General features: G+C 39.0%; 1 protein-coding gene across 2 annotated transcripts in view; it reads right to left on the bottom strand.

Annotated features, from left to right (window-relative positions):
- Positions 1-3,262: 3,262 nt before the first annotated feature.
- The window catches only part of ets1 (v-ets avian erythroblastosis virus E26 oncogene homolog 1), a 118,122-nt gene continuing 96,018 nt past the window's right edge, over positions 3,263-25,366 (bottom strand). For both annotated transcript variants that reach the window (XM_034168008.1, XM_034168009.1), the window contains 6 exons: positions 21,825-22,025; positions 21,455-21,532; positions 20,143-20,388; positions 14,691-14,951; positions 6,020-6,138; positions 3,263-4,776 (listed from right to left, as the gene is read on the bottom strand). In XM_034168008.1, coding sequence (XP_034023899.1) covers positions 4,561-4,776; positions 6,020-6,138; positions 14,691-14,951; positions 20,143-20,388; positions 21,455-21,532; positions 21,825-22,025 — 1,121 coding nt within the window. In that variant the 3' untranslated portion in view covers positions 3,263-4,560. The remainder of the gene's footprint in view (positions 4,777-6,019; positions 6,139-14,690; positions 14,952-20,142; positions 20,389-21,454; positions 21,533-21,824; positions 22,026-25,366) is intronic.

Genomic DNA, 25,366 nt, shown 5'->3' with positions numbered 1-25,366 from the left:
TACAAACAACATGGGAAGGTTGTTAAAGGCAAACATACTGGTAGACCAAGGAAGACATCAAAGCGTCAAGACAGAAAACTTAAAGCAATATGTCTCAAAAATCGAAAAATGTACAACAAAACAAATGAACGAATGGGAGGAAACTGGAGTCAACGTCTGTGACCGAACTGTAAGAAACCGCCTAAAGGAAATAGGATTTACATACAGAAAAGCTAAACGAAAGGCATCATTAACACCAAAACAGAAAAAAACAAGGTTACAATGGGCTAAGGAAAAGCAATTGTAGACTGTGGATGTCTGGATGAAAGTCATATTCAGTGATGAATCTCGAATCTGCATTGGGCAAGGTGATGCTGCTGGAACTTTTGTTTGGTGCCGTTCCAATGAGATTTATAAAGATGACTGCCTGAAGAGAACATGTAAATTTCCAGTCATTGATGATATGGGGCTGCATGTCAGGTAAAGGCACTGAGGAGATGGCTGTCATTACATCATCAATAAATGCACAAGTTTATGTTGATATTTTGGACAATTGAAAGGATGTTTGGGGATGATGAAATCATTTTTCAAGATGATAATGCATCTTGCCATAGAGCAAAAACTGCAAAAACATTCCTTGCAAAAAGACACATAGGGTCAATGTCATGGCATAGGGTCAATGTCAATGAGCAGATCTGATTTGATGCAGGTGTTAATGTTAATTTGGGGGATGAAAATTTACAGGGTGATTCCATAATTTTTTCCTCAGAATTGATTCCATATTTTTTTCCTCTGCTTGGTCTAAAAAAGTAACCGTTACTGACTGCCACAATCTTTTTTTATTGATTTCTTATAGTGTTTCTTAAAGCCAGAAAGTTGACATTTGAAATTACTTTAGTTTTGTGTCATGTCTGTGATCTACTTTTTTTCTACAAAATTAAACAACTGAATAAACATCCTCTGAGGCTGGTGATTCCATAATTTTTGCCAGGGGTTGTATAATGTCCCACAGTTGACAGTGCATGTCAGAGCACAAACCAAGTGTGAAGTTAAAGGAATTGTCTGTGGACCTCCAAGACAGGATTGAGACACAAATCTGGTGAAGGGTACAGAAACATATCTGCTGCTTTGAAGGTCCCAATGAGCACAGTGGCCTCCATCACCCATAAATGAAAGAAGTTTGGATCCACCATGTCTCTTTGTAGAGCTGGATGCCTGTCTAAACTGAGCGAGAAAGGCCTTAGTCAGGGAGGTGACCAAGTACAGAGATCCAGCATTCCTCTGTGGAGAGAGGAGAACCTTCCAGAAGGACATCCATCTCTGCAGTAATTCACCTTTCAGGTCTGTATGGTACAGCGGCGAGACAGAAGCCACTCCTTAGTAAAAGGCACATGGCAGCCCATCTGGAGCTTGCCAAAAGGCACCTGAAGGACTCCCAGACCATGAGAAACAAAGTTCTCTGCTCTGATGAGGCAAAACTTGAACTCTTTGGCACATCCCTACAGTGAAGCATAGAGGTGGCAGCATCATGCTGTGGTGAGATACACATTATTTCTTAGATTTTTATTACGTTTGCAAAACTTAAAACTTTTACGTGTCATCATTATGGGATGTTGTAAATAGAATTGTGAGGGGAAACATAATTTACTCCCTTTAGAATGAGGCTGTAATATAAAATGTGGATGAAGTGAAGCGCTGTGAATACTTGCTGGATGCACCGTACACTGAATAACTTACTAGAAAATGCAAATCTTCAGATGACAGCATTTAGTGTTCATTAAACAAATGAAAATCACACACACAATTAAGAAATTTTTGCTCACATATATTTTATAACATTTTAAAGTACATTAAGTACATTTTGGAAATAAAAGCTACAGTTTATAAAACCTTTCCAGCAGAAACCATTGATGGGCCAGCATCAGCCTTTTTTTCCTTCTTGCAGACAGGTTTTTCCTCTTTAAAAATATATAAAAAGAAAAAGGAAAAAAAAACAAACAAAACAAAAACGCTACATTATTTTGTCCTGCATTAAGTTTGTCTCACAAAAGCACCAGCTGTCTGCGTCACTTGTCTTTTATAAAATATAAATTATTGAAAAATATTCAAATGCTTGTGAACTAAATACAATAAAAATGATCTCATTAACAAAAATACAGACACTATATAATATACAAAAAAAAAAAAAAAAGACCATTCAAAACAAACAATGTTTTCCTTCTGAATCCATAAAGTAGATGTGCCTTTGCCACAACTACTGGAGTGTATACAATATTCAACAAAGAAATGCTCCTTCGAACTGCAGTTTTAATGTGACACTTTCAGCCAAAATTATTTTGAAAATATTAACATGTAACAAAATGCTTACTTTTAGCACAATCTTACAATACAAACAACAAAACGCCAACATGTTTTTTTCAATTCCTTCAGAATGTCGGGGATGAACAGAACACACACACACACACACACACACATATATATACATACATATATATATATATATATATATATAAAGCTTTAATGCCAAACGTTGGCATCAGATATAAAAATCCTGAATACAACTAAACACTGACATATTGGTCCAAAACCCAACTGAGCTTCATTTCTCTGCATGGGATGATAACCATAGTTGAAGTTTTGTCACTGCATGTTGATGATGACATAAATGTTAATTACCAATTAAAAAAATGCGTACAGTAGCTATTTTCTACAGTCAGCAGGAAATCCAGAACAGCAAAGGCGTTTCTCTTCACCCTAAAGCATTTGTGCTTTCAGGCATGTTTTATTTATGTAAACTTCACAAATATGTCAAAGAACTCTGGCGTCTGTCTTCTAACTTTGTCAATGATACCCAACGCACTGTGGCTGAAGACATCACAGGGGCTTTGGTTATTATTCCTGCTTTGTCTTTTATTTGTAGAATCTGGATCTCAATAAAGTATTATGAAATACAATCTGTACAAATAGACATTTAAAAAGCTATTTTCATCCCAATGGGTAACATTCAGCCACAGTAAACAATAACATTGTACTTCAAAAATGATGATATTTAACTTTGGTATTTCCCATAAGGCCAGTGTACTTGCACTGTTCCCACTAATGGGGAGCAAACGGCTGCCACTTTGCTCAGATGTAACCAGTGACACATTATGCATGAGCAAATGGCACAAATATGAGTTGGGAGCACAAATATGTTCGAGTCACTCACTACTGAAGTGAAGAACATCACATCTGTAGATAATGCACAAATGAAGAAAAAAATAAAATAAAATCTGCCACTTTCCCTACATATATGCCTCACTGCGCTCTGTCGTGTTTTCATTGAATGTGGCATCAATCTGCAAAGACAAAAATGCATTCCTCTATCAATAATTCCTATACTTTAAGTCTCCAAGCAATGCCAACTTGTCCATCTGTCAGTCATTCTGAATCACACCTCGTATCGTTTTAGTAGCTTTCATGTACCACAAATGGCTTCCGAACATCTCTGGAATCAGCCCATTTCCCTAAACTGTACCTTCACAATATTCTGTTCTGTACTTACATGCTTTGGACCTGTAAAACAATTCGAACACCATTCCAAAGAGTTTTAAATCCACTTCCTCAACTACGTCTTGCAGATGATACAAACATTTTTAACACAAGACTGTGAAACAAACGAACTTTAATTTGCATGTTAAATGAGTCTTCCTGGATTTCCCCCACGTCGATTGTCAACAGATGGCTAATACTGATGGTATATGCAAAAATGCATGTTTCAGTGACAATGTGTCTCTAATAAGGTCGCAAACATGCAAAGCAAAGGTGAAAGCGACAGTTTCAAAAGCAACGGTTACTTTCGGCTGTCTGTAAGACATTCTTGGTATGAGTAAACGCAGCAGATCCTCACACCACATATGAATAAGACCAGCGTATACAGTGTGGACTGATAACCAATCAGCACATTTCAGTTTAAGACATTTGGGCCCCACTTAAAAGAAGTCATAATTTCTGCTATTTACCTGGTAGCTTTACCCTGGATGCATTATAAATAATACTTTTGGTCCAAGCTCAAAACTTTGTCCTTGGCAAACAGAAACTACAAGTATGTATGTAAATATGACGAGATACCTTCTTCAGATGTTATTCTTTGTCAACCGCATTTCTTTGCAGGGACTGTCCACCTGCCCTTTGTCTTTCTCTACTTAACAGTGAAATTAAACTTTTTCTCTCTCTCACTCCCTCCTCTCAGTCTGCACGTCTCCTTATTGTGCTACAAGGGCAAAACAGAACCTGGCCTCTACCTGCCGGCGCTCAGTCTGCCTCGGTTTGCAAAGTAAAACCAGTATACCTCACATTCGCTCATGCACACATCTGAAATATTACAGGGTTTGAATATGTGTTAGCTTGTGTCTCCTTGTAACACACAATCAGAGACGGGCGCTCGCAAATGATGACAAGAGTCATTTCAAATCAGTTTGGTCCTCAAGAAAAAAAGAAAAAAGAAACATGTACAACTCTATCAAACAGTTAAGACCACTTTACGAGCCCCAGTCCATATGGCTCAAACCTTTGCCTTCAGTTCCTTTCTGGTAAATGTCCTCATTCATCAGTGTCCGGCTTGACATCCAACATTGCATGCAGCTCTTCAGGAGTGTACCCCAGCAAGCTTTTTAAGTCACAGACAAAACGGTAGACATAGCGCTTTCCTGATGTCTTGTGGATTATATTTTTGTCATAGTAGTAGCGCAGGCCACGACTCAGCTTCTCATAGTTCATCTTGGGCTTGTTTTTCCTCTTACCCCACCTCCGAGCAACCTAAAGACAACATAGGGAATAAAGTGTTTATACTGTATCATAAACTTCTGAATGGTGATGCACTAAACGTTCAATAAGTGCTTTCTTTAAGTCTTTTCTTTAAGCTAATATTGGTCACCTACTAAAAACAGGTATTAAAGATCATTTTTATAAATGCCACATACATACTGAGATGATACACAAAAAAAGCTACTGCATTTAATGTTATTAAATAACTCATTTTGTGGCTGTTGCTTTAAAAATGCAAAGGAGCTGGCCACACCCATTCCTCCCACAGATTGCGTGGGCGTGTCACACTGACTGCAGACAGTTAGTGGGTGTGTCACAGAGCAAACAGGAGTGCAAAATTCAGTTAAAACAAAGTAGTTTCAGGGGGAAAATATTGACTTGTAGGATTTTGAGGATGTTTCGGAAGAAACTTCAATCATAATCAAAACTAGCGTGCGTAGGATTTAGTGTCACCTTGTGTTGAGGTAACAGATTGCATTATGTCAGCACCAGTCACAAAATTGCTTCCCTTTGCATTTTTTACTTCGGCGACAGGAATTCATGCTCTTTTGCCATCTCCCGTGATAAACAATAAGTCTGATCCTCCAGTTCACAAAAACGACGATTCTCAATAATGTTAGCCTGCACTAGAAACAATCAGACAGTACACAGGGGAATAAGCACTGATTCCTCATCTCTTCTCTTTAGTCTTCCAGCCATGCTGCAAAATGCAAAAGATGCAGTATGTCCATTTTGGGCTACTGTACCAACATAGCAATGCAACAAGGTGGCCTCCATGAGGAGGCCCGCCCCATGTAGATATGAAGAGTCTATTCAAATGAAACACAAATGAACAATGGCTATGAATGCTATATTCCATTTGTGTTATTAAAATTCACCAAATCCTACACACTGTTCATGCTAAAAATATGTTCATGCTCATTTCCATTCATGTGAATGAATACACACACCATAGAAATCATGTTAGAATGTAAAGATTTACTGAGCACTTACTGTATGCATTCACAGTACTTTAACATTTGGCAGAACTCATGTATTTGTAGAGACTTTTCTTATATTCGTCCAACAAATACTTTTTACAAGAATGTTCTGATAAACAAAGACGGTATCCAAATGTTTTACCGAGAGGGAGAGAGAGAGAGAGAGAGAAAAAAAAGACATCACGTTCATCTGGTCAACTACTTAGGACCTCCCAGCACGTGTGCCAGTGACCAGAGAGGCCACGACCTCTCACCTCATCAGGGTCAGATAGCTTGAACTCCCAACCATCGCCTGTCCAACTGATGAAGGACTGACACGACTTGTCGGTCAGGAGCTCCAGTAGAAACTGCCACAGCTGGATGGGACCACTGCCTGCAAAACAGAAGGAAGAAAATCAGGAAAACTGCATTTTTTTTTTATTATATATATATATATATATATATATATATATATATATATATATATATATATATATATACACACACACACACACACACACACACACACACACACACACACACACACACACACACACACACACACACAGAAGTGTTCAGAATAATAGTAGTGCTATGTGACTAAAAAGATTAATCCAGGTTTTGAGTATATTTCTTATTGTTACATGGGAAAACAAGGTACCAGTAGATTCAGTAGATTCTCACAAATCCAACAACACCAAGCATTCATGATATGCACACTTAAGGCTATGAAATTGGGCTATTAGTTAAAAAAAAGTAGAAAAGGGGGTGTTCACAATAATAGTACCATCTGCTGTTGACGCTACAAACTCAAAACTATTATGTTCAAACTGCTTTTTTAGCAATCCTGTTAATCACTAAACTAGTATTTAGTTGTATAACCACAGTTTTTTATGATTTCTTCACATCTGCGAGGCATTAATTTTGTTGGTTTGGAACCAAGATTTTGCTCGTTTACTACTGTGCTTGGGGTCATTGTCTTGTTGAAACACTCATTTCAAGGGCATGTCCTCTTCAGCATAAGGCAACATGACCTCTTCAAGTATTTTGACATATCCAAACTGATCCATGATACCTGGTATGCGATATATAGGCCCAACACCATAGTAGAAGAAACATGCCCATATCATGATGCTTGCACCACCATGCTTTCACTGTCTTCATTGTGAACTGTGGCTTGAATTCAGAGTTTGGGGGTCGTCTCACAAACTGTCTGTGGCCCTTGGACCCAAAAAGAACAATTTTACTGTCATCAGTCCACAAAATATTCCTCCATTTCTCTTTAGGCCAGTTGATGTGTTCTTTGGCAAATTGTAACCTCTTCTGCACGTCTTTTATTTAACAGAGGGACTTTGCGGGGGATTATTGCACATACATTAGCTTCACACAGGCGTCTCTACCTGTCACAGCACTTACAGGTAACTCCAGACTGTCTTTGATCATCCTGGAGCTGATCAATGGGTGAGCCTTTGCCATTCTGGTTATTCTTCTATCCATTTTGATGGTTGTTTTCCATTTTCTTCCACGCGTCTGTTTTTTTTTTTTTTTTTTGTCCATTTTAAAGCATTGGAGATCATTGTAGATGAACACCCTATAATTTTTTTTCACCTGCGTATAAGTTTTCCCCTCTCCAACTTTTTAATAAAACTACGCTGTTCTTCTGAACAATGTCTTGAACATCCCATTTTCCTCAGGCTTTTAAAGAGAAAAGCATGTTCAACAGGTGCTGGCTTCATGTGTGCATATCATGAATGCTTAGTCTTGTTGGATTTGTGAGAATCTACTGAATCTACTGGTACCTTGTTTCCCATGTAACAATAAGAAACTTACTCAAAACCTGGATTCATATTTTTAGTCACATAGCACTACTACTATTATACTGAACACTACTGTATATATATATATATATATATATATATATATATATATATATATATATATATATATACACACACACACACACACACACACATACATACATACACACAAGGTTGCACTTCAGTGCACTGCTTGGCACTTAAGTTGACATGAGGTTTCTATACCAAAAGATTCAGATTTATGATTTATTTGTTGTTTTCTGAGTCCAGGGCTATAATATGTGTCTTTTTTATGTGATAAGCAAAACAAGTCAAGAAAGTTTAAATATAAAATGGAAACAAGCCAGGATTACAGAAAATGTTCCAAGAATAAAAAGTTTAATTAATTAACAAAATCAGCTCATATCAAAAGAAGCAAAACTGCACAATTGTGTAATGTGTAAAAGCATGCATAATAAGCATGCACACTAACTCTTCACTGAGCTCTGAAGAACCAGAGAGAGACAAAGAAAACCTTCTAATCTGGATCAGACTGAAGTCTAGCAGTGGACCAAAAGTTCTCTTAAAAACAACAGTCCCACTCATGATATATTCCTTGTCTGCCAGTTGCCCTGTGCAGTATTTGAATATACAGTCGAGTGCGAGTGTCTGCACGAGTTCCACGCTGATGAAATCAGCGTTTAAAATAAGAGACGCTGCCTTTAGACGTTTAGCAGCAGATATTTGGGACATGAATACAGACTGTGTGTGAGAGTCAGAGGTTGCCAAGTCATTTGTGATGGAATGCATTTTATGGTTCAAAAAAAGCAACATGGCAAAAATGAGCTCTCAAGTTGCTTCACACCAACATCTTGTTACACACTGTGGAAAAAGGAGGGAAAGGAGAACAAAGACAAGAAAAGGTTGGTTTTGTGTCTGAACTAGATTCGCTGCAGTGCACTTTGATCTTGCGGTTTTCAAGCACATACGCTAACCCGCCGAGTTCTGAGGCTCGCATGTTGAAATCACACCTGCCTATGCATCACACCGCCTCAGCAAAACTGAAGCTACGCAAAAGTCATCTCTCTCATGTGCCTCAGAAACCCAAAAGTACCAAATGTACCCTCCTTATACAACACAAACAAAAGCTTTCAGGGAAACTGAGATGTGGTTTTAGTTGTGGTTTTTTTTTTTTTTTTTTTTTAACTATCAAAGTCTTCCATACTCCTGCTAGGATCAGAGAAGGTGTACAACAGGTGCCCCAACTTTGGAAAATAAGTATCTATGCCACACTGAGCACATTTTGATTTTGCTCATTTTAAGCCAACATGAGAGCGATACAGTCTCCATTCTCCAGCCCTCTGTGCTCACACGCCAGTATGCAGGCAACCCTTTTACAGTCACACATGGGGAAAAAAAAAACACGTTTCCCAAAACAGAATAAGAAGAAAAAAGTATTCTCCATGCACAATGCGCCTCATTGAAATCCAGCATACAGTGTGGCACAGGGGGGTGCTGCCTTCACCTCACTTGTAAAAGATCTGGCCTCTCGTTTACCAGACAAGTCAACTGGAAGTGGCTATGGCAAAAGCTGTGTGGTGACTAAGGTTTTGATGATTAATCATGAAATAATCCATTTTGCAAATTATTACTTCTATATTATTCAAATATTTAAATAGTGCTTGGCTGGCAGACTGCTTAAAAACATCAGGAGCACAACACATACTTCTCAACAGAGTTGTGTCAGGAAGGACACCTGGCGTACAACTTCTGCCAAATCCCAACTCAATTTTTGCCACTACTTCATTTGCGAAAAATCTTTTTTTGAGTAATTAGTTTAGGCCAGCTCTCTGAGTTAAAAAAATAAATAAATAAATAAATAAACTGTACACTTACAATAGTAACAAAATAAATCAACATGTTTGTGGCACAAAATGTCTGAAGAAAGCTCACATTTTTTTTTTCCTCTATTATACTGATTTACACTAGCGCTATGTTGGCCTCAAAAGTTAGCTCAACTTACTTATGTGAATGTGACATAAGTAAGCATCCATGTAAGTAAACATAAATGGTGCCCGGTATGAATTTCAAAATATCACCATCAACACAGTGGAAATAATCATAAAATGAATGGCCATATTAATAAAGTGCAAGTCACAATTTTGGAGATTTGGAAAAAGAATTTTCAAACATAGCACATCTGACTTGTTGATATACATTTCTTTAATATGACTAAGATTGTAAAGAGTGAATAAATTTTTGAATGGTTTATTTCAGCAGTGACAAGGTCAAATCTATCACAGTCAACTGTAACAAAATATCTACTATTTCTTCTAATCTACAGCTTTTTAATGAGTGAAAAAGGACTACCACTGTTATATTAGTTAAATCTAGTCAAACTCCACTTTGTGAAGTGTGCCACTCCACTCACACTAGAAAGCTCTGGTCACAATCATGATTCCCAACAGCTAAGCTCAGAAACTGAACAAGACACTGATGCTTAGATGTGATTTTAAATTACAGCAACACTGTAATATCATTTAGGCAATAAGACAAAAAAGTAACAGAGGTCACTACACCTGCAGCCTGCTGTTACTGCCCACATGCAGTGGATATGAAACAGTGTCACAATGAAATAAGGGTGGCATCCCATTGCCGATATTTGGCTCCAATTTCAGTCCCACTTTCAAAACTGAAGAATCTGGCCCTGATTTGTTAAATTTCTAAAACTTTGCATGGCCTACGATTTTATATCTACACACACCAGAGTACATATGATTCCCATTACACAATTGTTTTTGCGTACATGCTACCCATGTGAAAAACGCTACTTACGTATTTTTAGCCACAGTTCTCTAAATAGTTAACTTGGTCTCTGTTAACATCATAAAGCATCTTCTGGTGAAGAGGAGAACATGCTTTTCATGGGTTTCATGTTGCAGAGGGGGATCAGAAACAGCCTTCTGCTCAGAAGAGTAGGTCCCGATTCCTGCATATTGTACCAGATTGTCCACTTTCACCGACTTTTATACAACAGTACCACCGGTCTGCACCAGTTACATTCAATTATTAATGTTTTGTGGATCATCATTTAGCCAAACATCATGATTTAAATATATATAACTTTCTCAATTGCCCACAGTGTTCAACAGCACTACTTTTACAGTTTCCAGGCACTCACTGTGCATCCAATTTTATTTTACTCTCCAAAAATGTAAACAATCAGGTCTCAGCAAAGGGCGACCGCCCTTACCCATTTATGACCGCTCAAATATTGAACATAAACCAAAAGAAATAGGAACAAACTGAGACACACAAGGCCAGTATTGATACTTTTATATTTCATATCATGATCAGTGCATGGATATTGCAAAAGATTTATTATTTGCATATTTAATAAGGTAGTACCTGGAAATGACTGACATTGTCAGTTTAGGTCCCACGATGAATACACCTCTCTTATTTGCACTTTGGTAGCAGAGATTAAACTGTAGATTGGGAGCTCATGCTGTGATGGCGCTTGTGCCGACAAAGTGAACAGGCACAGGAAACCAATGAGTGGATAACTGGAACACACTCATCTATCTGCCCCAAATCAAAATTATGTCCTCAGTAAAACTCTCACTGTTGGTTCTGTTACCAAGACAGGAACCCTTGCAGATCAACAAGTCAAGCTATCATCAACAACAATTTTGATACTTGACAAAAATGTGCTACCTTATGTTGAAGAAGGGAGTTTTATGTTTGAGATATATTTTTTTTTTATTTTGAGGTTTTGTTTCTCACCACTCTTGTCTTTTGTGCAGTCATACATTGAGAAACATCATCCATCTTCTTCCACTGAATTTGCCCAATACCATTCTTCAGAGAGCTGACATGAATAAGTTCTTTTTGCAAACAGCATTCATAAACCACTGCCGCTAAACATTTTTCTATTGCAGAAAACTGTGTGCTTAAGGATGCTTTTTGTCGGCATATCATTTTTCCCCCCCTTTGTGTTCAAGCACAGAGAGAAGACATTACTACGCAGTGGACTGGAAACACTCTCCAGGCTTTCACACTTCAGCTCTCTAGTCATTTATTCAATCAGAATAACTGATACATGTCAACTGTCACACATAAGTGGTTAATGGATGCAGAGCATTTGGGCTGGAAGCAACTTGGCTGTTTCGCATCCTGCTATACTGAGATATCGTCAAATGTGGAGGAGTGTAGTAGGAATGATCTGATTTATCTTCTTTCATTTTTTTTTTTGGTCCCCAACTCTTTAATATGCCAATGGTGAGTGTGAACCTATAGTAAGAGATACTGTTTCCCTACTTAGCATTTCTGCTGACACTGTTCTGTTACCTGAGAGGAACAAACACAGTTAAAGCAGCTGTGATTACTCACTGGTCAGTCACTCAACACTGGATTAGTGTTTTTAAAAGGACAACACAGACTATTACTTACAATAAACAAGAGACTGCAAACGTATCAGACTTTATGAAACAGAAATAAATCTATGTAAAAATGTCTAGCTCAGCCCATGTAATCATATTGTGGATCATTTCTGGACATTCTCGGTTTATAATTTCCAGCTTTCATTCAGTAGATGCAAAAGTTATCATAGCTTACACAAAAGCATCTCAAAGTAAAAGGGGGCAAAAAGGTAATGTATGCACAGATCTATAAGCAGGAATAGTTGGTCTGTTTGTTTAGTTAATCTGGACAAATAGGGTATGGAACACTTTAGATCTTCTGTTGCTCAGCGCCAGGATTTTCTCATTTGAGTTTGATGTCCTTAAAATCTCTATAAATGAATAGCATTGTTGAATGGACGTCTTTTGAACTAATAATCATAGAGATGTCCAACTATGTCATGCATACCGACTGTGAGACTTTGTCTATTGAGTTCTGATTCACTGAAAGTCACATTAAGAAATTTGCTTGGATTTCCCCTTTTCCCAATACTGGCAACCTCACAGCCTTGTGACTTATTAAAACACCAGGGGAAAAGTAACAAACACATCAGTATTAAGTGTTATTAAACATCCAAAATGTATTTAATTCTCTCCACAGTCCAAATTTCAGAAAAGGACTGCACAATATGTTAAAAACATTATTCATAATTAGTGTATCTCTGAATAATTATTCAGAGATACTTAATGCCAAACCATCGCTGTATAACTGCAGTTCCTGAATGCCTGCACATAATGCAAAGCTACACGTTTAATTTCCACGTGAAAAACAGTATCCAACACCTTCACACACTTGGCACTTGTCAAGAAAACCTATCAGTTTTATAGGGTCATAGAGTTGAAAAGGCAGCGTTTTCAGCTGAAGTGTGCATAAAAAGATAAGCTGACAAAATCACCAACAATGCACTCATATGCTTATGCACACCCATTATTCACATGCAAAAACATGACAGATGCCAAAACATGATATAATATGATGGAAGAGTTGGCAACTATCTCCCAATCTGTTTGAGCTTTGGAGAACATACGTGCACAATGAGTAGAAGACGCTTCATGAGATGAACAGATCATTTTAATCAGGTGTAATGTGCAGGGAGAAGTCTAATTTCTATGTTTTAGCAGTGTTGCCAGGTGACCTAGAACAAAAATAGGTTGAGATGCGTGCTGCAGATAAAGAGGTACAGGATAAACAAAGAAAGAAGGAGAGAGCGAGAGAGAGATCATGGCCAATGTGTTTGCTGTAATACTGTATGTCTGGCTTCGGTAACCTGGGTGAAAGTACTATACTTTGGCCTTATTTAATATTCTGTTAAAACAGGCTGCATTATGGTAGCTTCATGTTTTGAGGCTTTTGCATAGGACCACTACAGTATTTTACAAATTAGTTTCATCTGTGTTACAGGATGGCTTATAAATAGAAAATCCTGCACTAAATGTTGGAATATTTCCCACAAATCACAAACTACAAGGGGCACTTTGAGAGTTCATACATTATGGGCAATTAATGGTATCAATACAAAAAAAAAAAAAAAACAGTTTCACACAAGATTCATAGGTCCTTGTGCAACATGTATGAACATTTATGATGTCATATGGCCAGTCTTGAAATATGGGAAAAGCTTAAAAAAAAAACACAGACAGACAAAAAAAAAAACAAAGCAAGAAACAGACCATGAGCAAACTCACCATGTAATCATCCACTGCCTGACCCAAGAACTCTCTCACCACAAAATTGTTAGAATTTGTGTTACTGTGTACACAGACACAAATGACAAACCAACAGGTGTTCATATATGGTAATTAATCAAGTTAAGTATGGGAGCATGCACTGGTGTTGCAGATCATTGCACCAACCACACCACGGAATCACTCAGTCCCAGAAAGCAACCACCAAGGCAGACAACCAAATGTATGTACAAATATGTTGAAAATAATCAGCTGTAGACAGGTGAAACATAAGCATCCCTTCACCTTCTCCTGTTGCTGGGTTCCTAAACACTTGATGCACCTGCTTACTGGATCATGCACAGAGAAGCAAGCCACATGTACAAATGTTGTAGCTGATGTCCCCTCAAAGTGCGACTGATACTCTTCATCTGAGTCTCCCTAAGTAACTGCTTATTTGACACAAAGTTGTCCCAGCAGTACCCAAGGATCCTCTGAAGAGACCTAGTACCAAAGACATTAACCATCACCTTAGGTCACTGGTTAGCTTCCAAGTCTCACAATCATACAGTAAGACAGGAAGCACCAGAACCCCAAAGACTTGGACCTTCATTCTCCTGCAAATATATCCATATTGCCAAACACCTCTGTCCAGTGACCTCATGAGTCCAATAATCTCTTCCAAGGTGTGTCCTGATGTCAGTGGCTCAAGAAACAGACATATGAATATCACTCCTGAGGTAAGGGAATGCCTCTACAAGGTCAACAGTTTCACCGCATACAGATATGCTTCTGATGGCTGAGACCAGGAAGTTATACAAAAAGCGTAGATCTGAGTTGTGATCCAGGACATGAGTAAAACCAGACACTTCCTAAAAAACACTGAATAGCACTAAAAATAAATCAAGCAACTGAAGAAAAAGGAAAGAGATGCCTTGCAACACAATGCAGCATTAAATAACTTTTGTTCAACTTTCAAATGAGCATTTTCTCTTATGTGGTCAAGTGACCTGGAGACATCCTACCTGTGTACCCTGCCAGTGCAGCTGCGGGAATGACGGGTTTATCCTTGCTGAGGTCAGAGCGCTCCCTCACATAGTCTTTGAAGGTACCCTTTGGCTTCTGGCTGTGCAGGGCACTGGGGTAATCCTCTGAGTCAAAACTGTCGTAAGAGGGTACTCGCTGCAGGCTGCTGAATGAAGACTGGCTGCTCCATGACTGGGTCAACCGATCACAGCTGTCAAAGCTCTCAATACTCTCAAAAGAGTCCTGACCACCCAGTTTACCTGTCAGACAAGATGCAGAAATATGTACTTAAAAAAAAAAAAAAAAAAAAAATACAGCAAGACTTTGACAACCAGTCTTGCAAATGAGCTTCCATAAAGTGTAAATATAAAAGAAACACTTAGAAAAGAAACAATAGAGCCTTATACTTGTATTAGACATAACTTTTCTTAAAACCGTTCAAAATACAATATGCAATACGGCTGTACAGTCAATCTGGAAAGTAGTCACAGCATTTCACTTTTTCCATTTTATTATGTTACAGCCTTAGTCCAAAATGGATGAAATTAATTTTTTCCCTCAAATTTCTACACACAAGACCCCATAATGACAACGTGAAAAAAAGTATTTTGGAGATGTTTGCAAATTTTATTAAAAAACAAACAAAAAACCTAAGCAATCAATCACATGTGCATGAGTATTCATAGCCTTTGCCATGAAACTCAATTGTGCTCAGGTGCATCCTGTTTCCACTGATCATCTGTGAGATGTTTCTACAGCTTAACTGGAGTCCACCCGGATTAAATTCAGTTGATTGGACATGATTTGGAAAGGCACACACCTGTCTTCATACAAGGTTGGAGCACAAACCAAGCATGAAGTCAAAGGAATTGTCTGTAGACCTCAAGACAGGATTGTCTCGAGATACAAATCTGAGGAAGGGTGCAGAAACATTTCTGCTGCTTTGAAGGTCCCAATGAGCACAGTGGCACCCCCATAATCTATAAATGGAAGAAGTTCAGATCCACCAGGACTCTATCTAGAACTGGCCGCCCAACTAAACTAGAGCGATCGGGGAACAAGGACCTTAATCAGGGAGGTGACCAAGACCCCGATAGTCACTCTGTTAGAGCTCCAGCATTTTTCTGTAAAGAGAAGAGAACCTTCCAGAAGGACAACCATCTCTGCAGCAATCCACCAATCAGGCCAGTGTTGCAGAGTGGCCACACAGAAGCCACTCCTTAGTCATGTTTTGAGGAAACCAGGCACCATCCCTTCAGTGAAGCATGGTGGTGGCAGAATCATGCTGTGGGGATGTTTTTTAGCGGCCAGAAATGGGAGACTCATCAGGATTGAGGGAAAGATGAATGACCTAAGCACACAGCCAAGATATCAAAGGAGTGGCATCAGAACAACTCTGTGAATATCTGAGTGGCCCAGCCAGAGCCCAGACCTCAATCCGATCGAACAGTTCTGGAGAGATCTGAAAATGGCTGTGCAACGATGCTCCCCATCCAACCTGATGGAGCTTGAAAGGTGATGCAGAGAGGAATGGGCAAAACTGCCCAAACATAGGTGTATCAAGCATGTGGTATCATATTGAAGAAGACCTGAGGCTGTAATTTCTGCCAAAGGTGTATCAACAACATACTGAGCAAAGGGTGTGAATTCTTATGTACATGTGATTTATTTATTTTTTTATTTCTAATAAATTTAGCAATAAAATAAATGAGAAAAAAAAACTTTTTTCATGTTGTCATTATGGGGTGTTGTGAGTAGAATTTTGAGGGGGAAAATTTAATTTACTCCATTTCTGAATTACGTTGTAACATAAAATATGGAAAAAGTGGAGCAATGCGAATAGTTTCTGGACGCACTGTAATTTTTTTCTTCCATTGAGGTTTTTTTTGTGAATTACTGTAAGTGAGCACAAGCACTTGTTCAAGCAATAACACTCATCTGTTACCCCAGCTGACCTATCAATGTCAGCTCAGTTGATCGCTGTTTTAAACTGTTCATTCAACCCTACTTCCATAAAACGAGTTAGTAATCCAACCCCACCACAACTCCTCTTTTAATGCTCGGTCTGACTAAATCAATGTCAAGTTTGTTGTCATTGATGCCTGCTCTGTCCTGTACTCTGTGCAGTTTTCTGCTGCTCTCCCTGCCTTGGGCTTTCAATATATGCATGTCAAAAGGTAGGTCGATCCCAGAAAAGAGGTATACCACCAAATATACAAATGAATACAATGGAATATAAAAATATTTTCTTTGACAAAAGTGGTCCTAACTGAAATGACCTTTAAAAAATACCTGAAAATTGGAAAAACGGCCATGAACGTCAATGTCTCAAAAACCAGGGACCTTTCTTCAAATTACTCCATTTCACCAATTGACTTGGTTTTGGACAACCAGTCAAAACCAGTTTCTCTAATTCAGGCATCTTAAAAAAAAACATTGTAATCCAATTGCATTTTTTCCACGAATCTTATTGGTTAATTGTGTGAGATTCCAGACCATAAAATACTGTGTAAACGGTGGGAAAATATTAAAGCAGTTTCACATTTAATGTATTAGTCCGCACCCTGACCGCACGCACTGCTATGCAGTTGTAAATAACTGTGCTGTCACCTAAGGGTGACAAAAACTAGTGCAGAGAGGACGATGCAGAACTGCATGGATTTAATGGATTTAACTGGCTCGATTGATTGATTTACCGTGGATTTAACTCAGATGGAGAAATCTGTGGGTCTGCTCACAGAATTTCCAGTTTGGCATTAAGGCGCTGCTGCAATGGTAAGCTCTGACGAGCTGACCACACCCTTGCACAATGATTCGCTGACCAAATTACTTGGAGAAAAATAAACCGTGCAAACGTTGGAATTGGATTAGAATGGGAATAACCCCCTTGTATCTGATGATTTGTAGACGTCAATGCTGGATTACGGTAGCAAATAGCCGTTTTACTCAATTTGCGACCGTAAATTCCAGCATTAACGTCCACAAATCAGACACAACAGGGTTCCCTAATTAAAGACATTGTTATTGCTTTTTTATCTACAGAACACTGACTATAAAAGTGATGATTTGTATTAATCATTTTAATTTTTCCAATGACTTATTCCCATTACTTTTCTATTTTGTTACCACTGGACTTGATCAACAGCTGAATGCCTAGCTTCATCATCTCTGTCTTGCATGTTTGACAATTCTTTATTGTGCTTTGTTTATTAGATTTTTTTTATGTCACTGATAGTATGGCCAAAGCAGTTGGTCACCCATCGAAGTCTGGTCTGCTTAAGTGGCTTCCTGCAATCATAAAAAAATGCCAACTACTGTTGCCAATGTGCTTGTTCAGGGGTGAGTAAGGTTCAGTCGTACCCTCCTTGTGAAGTGGTACACAGTGGTAACATGCACCACCTTAATGAAGGCAATTTGAAAACGCAACTGAAAAGGTACAAAAATGCTGCATTTTTTCAAAACAAACTGTTTTCAATGATTTGTGTGAAACAGGAAAAAATGCTAAGTTACATATATATCTGTATTTTTCTAGCACCGTGTATATGTTTCTTGAGAACAGGTTTTCCTAGAGCGCATTTAAAGCAAGACTGAACAGTTCCAGTGGGAGGTTACAACTTAATGTTCAACAAAGGAGTACAGAGTAATGACCACAGATCTTTAACAAGTCTAGCTGACAATGTGTCAAAAAGATAAGGAATCCAGTTGGCATCCATGACTTCCTTTGTAAGGCTTCATGCAAAAATCCCAAAATAATACTACACACTTTCCCACACATCCTGAATGTGGCCAAAATCAGTTAATGCCAAAAGTGACAGTAGCAGTAAGAGTAATAGTGTCTTCTGGCAGCTCCTATCCATTCGAGGTTGCTGCAGCAGATCTGGTATGGATTGAATTTTAATTTGGCAAAGGGTATGGCCTCTAGGATCTAGGACCTTCTTCCCGTGAAGGAAATGTGTTAACTGCAGTGCTGCCTTCAGCTTATGTCAAACAAAAGTGAAAATGGCTCATGATTACTTTTGTGTATGTCTGACTAGCTTATCCCTGCGACCCGAACCCGGAAAAGTGGTTGAAGATGAGTGAGTGAGTGACTAGCTTATTTTTTTCCAGCTAAGTGTTTCAGCTTTACCATGCCAGAAACTTCTAACTTTCTCAGAACAGACTTGTGTGGAGCTGCGATAGACTGGCATCCTGTCCAGGGTGTACCTCGCCTCACACTCTATGACTACTAGGTTAGGTTCCAGCCCCCTGCGACCCTTAATAAGAGTAAGTGGTTGAAGACGAGTGTGTGTGTGAACAGATTTATAGCCATGTATCCACATTTTAAAATAGAAAAGCTTTTTATAAAGGTTTGACAGTCACACCTTAACAGTACATTATGCTTCTTCTCATGAATCTGCTGTTTTGAGGCATAGCATCTTTTTATTACATAGTCTTTGACAACTACATTTGGATTTGATTAAAAAAAAAAAACTATTACACAGATTATTGTGCTATTTTTGGCTTTGGGAAAGATAGGGTGAACCTTTCAATGGAGAGCCATTAACAAAATAAAGATGATGCAGCTTCTCTACTGATGCTGACGTTTTCAGCTGCTAAAATTGAAGCCACATGTGAACAGAAATACTTTCCCACATAGGCAGACTGCAGCATAGTACTGAAAGGCTGTGTGATGCATGAAGATTGGACCTCATACCTTGCAGGAAAATGCTGAATAACTACAAGGATGCACATACAGTCCAACATGACACATGCTATTCATTTGTACAGCTGGGGATTTGTGAGAACAAAATCTTAGCTTTATGGTTACAAATGTAAATGGTACCGCTAATTCTTCTGTAAACTATCACTGGAAACGAAAACAACCCTGTGAATTCAGCAAAGGAAACCATGTCATGAGAAAACCCCAGGCATGCGAACTGAAGATGACACCTCTATGCCCTTACCAAGAAACCTTCAGGTTGAGTCGAAGAAAAGAGGCCAATAGAAAGGAAAAAAAAAAAAAAGAAAAAGAAAAAGAAGAAGAGACACCTATATTTTTTTCTTGAAGGTTACACCACTTGAGCTGTTTTACATAAAGGACAGGCGTCAGTAACCAAATACACTGTGGCTTTGCTCATGTATCACTCTGACAAAAACAATACAGGTTTCGTTTTTCCCCAACCCAGTTGAGAGTGTACGAGGCAGGTTGGCTTTGAACCACAAACCAACCAGAGGGCCTGGTTTTTTTTCCTCTCCTAATACATGCACACTGATGTGGCACGATAACATTCTGGTAGCTTCAGCGCAATCACACACACAGACACCCGCAAAAACACTTGCATGCACATGTGGATGCATTTATCAAGCAAACAATCCGACAGTGACTGAAACATAAAACAGTCAACCTCACTGCAACGCTACAACAGTGCTGTGCTCACATCCAGCCCTCTTATCCAGTGTATGACCCCTCACCTCTGCTGAGGCGTCCCAAGCACATGTTGTCAGGGGATAAAACCTCCTGCTTGACTGAGTAGTAGTCCCCTTGCAGGGAGTTGAGGGGCGCATCCCGTAAGATGGCGGCAGGATATTCACTCTCATATTTGAGCGATATCAAGTCCTCTGAGCTGATTGGGTGAAGTGTCTGGTAAGACTCTGTGATGAAGCCTGGCTCTGAGTACTCAGATGGAGGGACACACTGGGCATGCTCAATGCCACAGCCTGCAGAGACAAGTGTAGATGGAAGGCAGAAAAGAAAAAAGGAACAAAATCAAATTACTATTTCAATCATTTTATCTTGTGCCAACTTGGAATGAAAAAGCTGAAAACGACAGGAAAGCAAACTTGTATCACTTTATTTTGCAACATTAAATCGGCTACAAGAGACAGATGATGCTACTCAGTAATTAGCTACTGCAGTGTAAGAGTTGTAGAAATGGGCTTTGTTCATGTGTGCATGCATCTGTACAATATGTAGTCATGATACTGGCTCTTCATGACAAATTTCAAAGTATTATTATTATATTACATAAAAATGCACCCATGGGTAGTGTGATGAGGATCTCTGATGACAAACATTTTTTTTCCTCCTGTAAATTTGCTTTTACTCTTTCTGAATTTGATGGCACCATCAGCAGCTGTTCAATGGGTTTAAAGTACACTGTACATGTTTTGCCCATTTCAGCATCCATACATCTGTGACGTTCCTTGGTGTCTGCTTTAAAATCTGTGTACATGCCTTAATCTGGAGTACTTACACAAACCTTGATTGAGAGACTCCTCTGCAGCCTGGCATGCTCATCATGAAACATTAAGCTAATTCAGTTTCAATTTATGTAATTTATATAGTGCCAAATCACAACAAAGCTGCTTCAAGGCACTTCACATGAGTAAGGGCTAACATTGCCAAACCCCTACAGCAAGCACACAGCGACAGAGGTGAAGGAAAAACTCCCTCTGTCCTCTTTTATTTACTTTAATTATGCTTTTCTAAAATCACCAGATCTGAATTTGGTGAGATAACAGCATTCACTTGTCTCTCTTCTCTGTCAAAATATTTGCTTAGCTCTCTTAATACTCAATTTCATTTTACCTTTCCTACTTTGTTCTATTCATGTTGATACAGCTATATCAATAACAACAACAACAATAATAATAATAATAACCTACGGCTATAAACACCGAGCCACTTGCGTCACAACTCCCCTTTGACACTGCCATTCATATTTAATCATTTAGCCTCTACTGTTAGGCAGAGTGAATGACAATCGGTGTGTTGAGTACTTACTGACAAAGTAGTCTGAGGTATAACGGGATTCCTGGAAGGAGGAGGTCAGTCCATTGATGGGGTAATGCTTTGTATCCTCTTTATGAAAAATAGATGGAGAATGAGCTTCAGTGACCTCATCATTGATTTCATGTATCACGTAACTGCATCAGCCTTATCAAAAATTCATGGCAAGAGCTAAATTGTGTCTTCCTCTTTGGCTTCTGTTACTATAGGAAATGCCATTTATGTCCTAAATAAAACCAAGCCCAGACATCACAAGGGATTGAGAAGCTTTTTATACTAGTGTATAGAAATATGAACTATAAGAACACTATGGTTAAAAAATGGCATTGGTGACATTGCAGAATTCAGATAAACAAGGCTTTACCTTTCTGAAGCATCTCTAAATGTTCCCAAAGGATGTCGCCCACAAAGTCCGGTGCCAAATCCAGAAAGCGCTCCTTGCCCATGGCACACAAGCTGGCCCCATTCATGCAGAATTTGTCAAAGTCAACATTCTTCAGACTGAAATCATTCACTATCCATGTCAACCACTCAATCACATGGTTTTCCGTCCACTGTCTGGGATCTGAAAAAGTCAGAAATAGCCAATGTTATAACCACTGTTTGTAAATTTAACAAGACATATATAAGACCAGAGATTAACTGGTGGTGGTGCTTATACCCAGATTCTGTAGTGTGAAGCAGCCCAGCTTAGGTTTGTACCCATTTACTGCTGGGTGGACAGAGAAGGACTGATTAAGAGCCTGTCCACACAAAGATGACCTTAGGCGTATTCACAAAAGTTTTGAATCATATCGGCGTTTCATCCACATGGAACCGGCATTTTCAGAGCCCAAAAATACTACGTTTTGAAAACAGGTCCCAGGGTATATAAATCTCAAATCCTTTGCATATTGTTTTGTACAACAAATATGCAACTTTTGTGAAATGATGATGTCATAGCACCACCTCTCGAACCTCAGCCTCAACTCTAGCTGCAAGACAACACAACTTCCTCAGTCAGGTGCCTCAGATACTGCACCTGAAATGCGTCCATTATGTTGGCATATTTGGATTGACACGATTCCCAATCAACATCCTCTTGTAGTTTTGTCAACTTATAATCCGGTGGGACTCTCAGCAGAAGTTCGACTTTGCATGTACATGCTCCACATCATCTCCATTTTTGTGGGAGCGTTAAACTACCACATACCAGCCTGACATATATACTATAGCATTTTCAGTGGTTTTGTGTGGCCACAATTTTTTTTGAAACTGTGCATTGTTTACGGACCTCTTGGAAATGGAAAATGACAAAGAAAAAGATCGTATAGGGAAAGATCAGTTTCCGTGTAGATAAGGCATGAGTCTTGTTGAAGAACCCAGAGGTACATATTGCCAGGCCAACTCTATCTCACTGACCCATCTATAAAGCTGTATATAAGAATGAATCATTTATAATCTGACATGACATCATGCAACAAGACTGATTTATCTATTTCATGTGTGTAGTGTTTTCTGATTATCCATTTCAATGTGCCTTCAACACAAAAGAAAGGGATTCAAAATGGATAGGGGAAATAAAGGGATTCAAAATGGATAGGGGAAAGTAAAAGACATCAAAACTGTGAAAATTAAACTATAGTGAAAGGAAAACAAAGGGCAGTGTTACAAATGTCAACATAATATAATATAGGCCCATAACAATGAAATCACAAAAGGGTGTGTATGAGAAGTACATTTACTATTTATTACTGACATTCACTTTTATTTATATAGTGCCAAATCACAGCATAGGTCATCCCAAAATGGCTGATTTTATTGTTACAAGCCTTTATGACATGTAACAGAAAAAAAAAGTTGTATGGGTGGATTAAAAATTGTCTAATAGCCTGAGTTTTAAACAAAAGGAGTGTATGATGAGCAAAACTGTGATTTGAATTCTTCTTTGGTACCGGAGATAATAATGAGATCTATATTACTGTAAGAAAACTGAAATGCAGACAGTTTTGCTCGGGCCTTTGTTGCAATTACAGTACAGTATACGAGGGCTGTCAATAAAGTAACGGTCCTTTTTATTTTTTTCAAAAACTATATGGATTTCATTCATATGTTTTTACGTCAGACATGCTTGAACCCTCGTGCGCATGCGTGAGTTTTTCCATGCCTGTCGGTGACGTCGTTCGCCTGTGAGCACTCCTTGTGGGAGGAGTCGTCCAGCCCCTCGTCAGAATTCCTTTGTCTGAGAAGTTGCTGAGAGACTGGCGCGTTGTTTGATCAAAATTTTTTCTAAATCTGTGAGACACATCGAAGTGGACACGGTTCGAAAAATTAAGCTGGTTTTCAGTGAACATTTTAACGGCTGATGAGAGATTTTGAGGTGATTCTGTCGCTTTAAGGACTTCCCACGGTGCGAGACGTCGCTCAGCGCTCTCAGCCGCCGTCGTCAGCCTGTTCAAGCTGAAAACCTCCACATTTCAGGCTCTATTGATCCAGGACGTCGTGAGAGAACAGAGAAGTTTCAGAAGTCGGTTTCAGCATTTTATCCGGATATTCCACTGTTAAAGGAGATTTTTTTAATGAAAGACGTGCAGACAGGTCCGCGCGTACGCGACGCTCCGCCACAGGAAAAACACCTCTGTTGACAGCCTTAAGGACAAGTTGGAACATGTCCTGCTGTTAAACAATTTCTCATATACTCACTCCACTGAAAGCCATCAAAAGCCGCCTGGATTTTACAAATGGTTATCAACACGGAGGTGTTTTTCCTGTGCTGCCGCACCGCGTCGACTGCGTCCCGACGCGCGGATCCGTCCGCACGTCTTTCATTAAAAAAATCTCCTTTAACAGTGGAATATCCGGATAAAATGCTGAAACCGACTTCTTCTGAAACTTCTCTGTTCTCTCACGACGTCCTGGATCAATAGAGCCTGAAATGTGGAGGTTTTCAGCTTGAACAGGCTGATGACGCCGCCTGAGAGCGCTGAGCGACGTCTCGCACCGTGAAAAGTCCTTAAAGCGACAGAATCACCTCAAAATCTCTCATCAGCCATTAAAATTTTCACTGAAAACCAGCTTAATTTTTCGAACCGTGTCCACTTCGATGTGTCTCACAGGTTTAGAAAAATTTTGATCAAACAACGTGCCAGTCTCTCAGCAACTTCTCAGACAAAGGAATTCCGACGAGGGGCTGGACGACTCCTCCCACCTCCCACAAGGAGTGCTCACAGGCGAATGACGTCACCGACAGGCGTGGAAAAACTCACGCATGCGCACGAGGGTTCAAGCATGTCTGACGTAAAAACATATGAATGAAATCCATATAGTTTTTGACAAAAATAAAAAGGACCGTTGCTTTATTGACAGACCTCGTATCTGTAAATAAGTAATTAAAAGAAAAATGAATGTGGATAGATGTAAATGGTTTCAGTTCTATGGGAGGACAACAACATATACTCAAAGTCTAGCCATTTCTAAATAGCATGGATATGTTGGTTTTTGTCTGTTTGGACTCTCCTGTTAAATTCTGTAATGTAATGCATTTGCAGAAGAAAGAATGTTCGTGCCTTTCATGCAACAAACTGAGGAGGTTTGAGGGCTCATGTTTCCCTTATATGGGACAATTTTTATTATCATAAATAGTCAGGTCTAAAAGTATTTGGAAAGTTAGTTTTTGTGCCTCTGTACACCACCACAATGGTGATGAAATGAAGCAATCAAGATGTTCTTGCTGTTCTTGCTAGACTGTTGAGACTATTGACTATTGAACCCACCATGACACCCATGGCCGATCTGAAGGAGTTATATGCTTCTGTGGCTCTGTTTGTAGAAACTGAGTGGGGCGCAACATTAGTCTGTTGCATCACTAGTTACATAGCTTCTTTGTGATGTCGCAGAAAGAAGGATTTTCTCAAAAAGATGTGAAAT

This window comes from Thalassophryne amazonica, chromosome 4 (assembly GCF_902500255.1).
Source record: "Thalassophryne amazonica chromosome 4, fThaAma1.1, whole genome shotgun sequence".
NCBI classification, from domain to species: Eukaryota; Metazoa; Chordata; class Actinopteri; order Batrachoidiformes; family Batrachoididae; genus Thalassophryne; species Thalassophryne amazonica.
The sequence above is the reverse complement of the archived record's forward strand: the minus strand, read 5'-3'. Positions and strand labels throughout refer to the sequence as shown.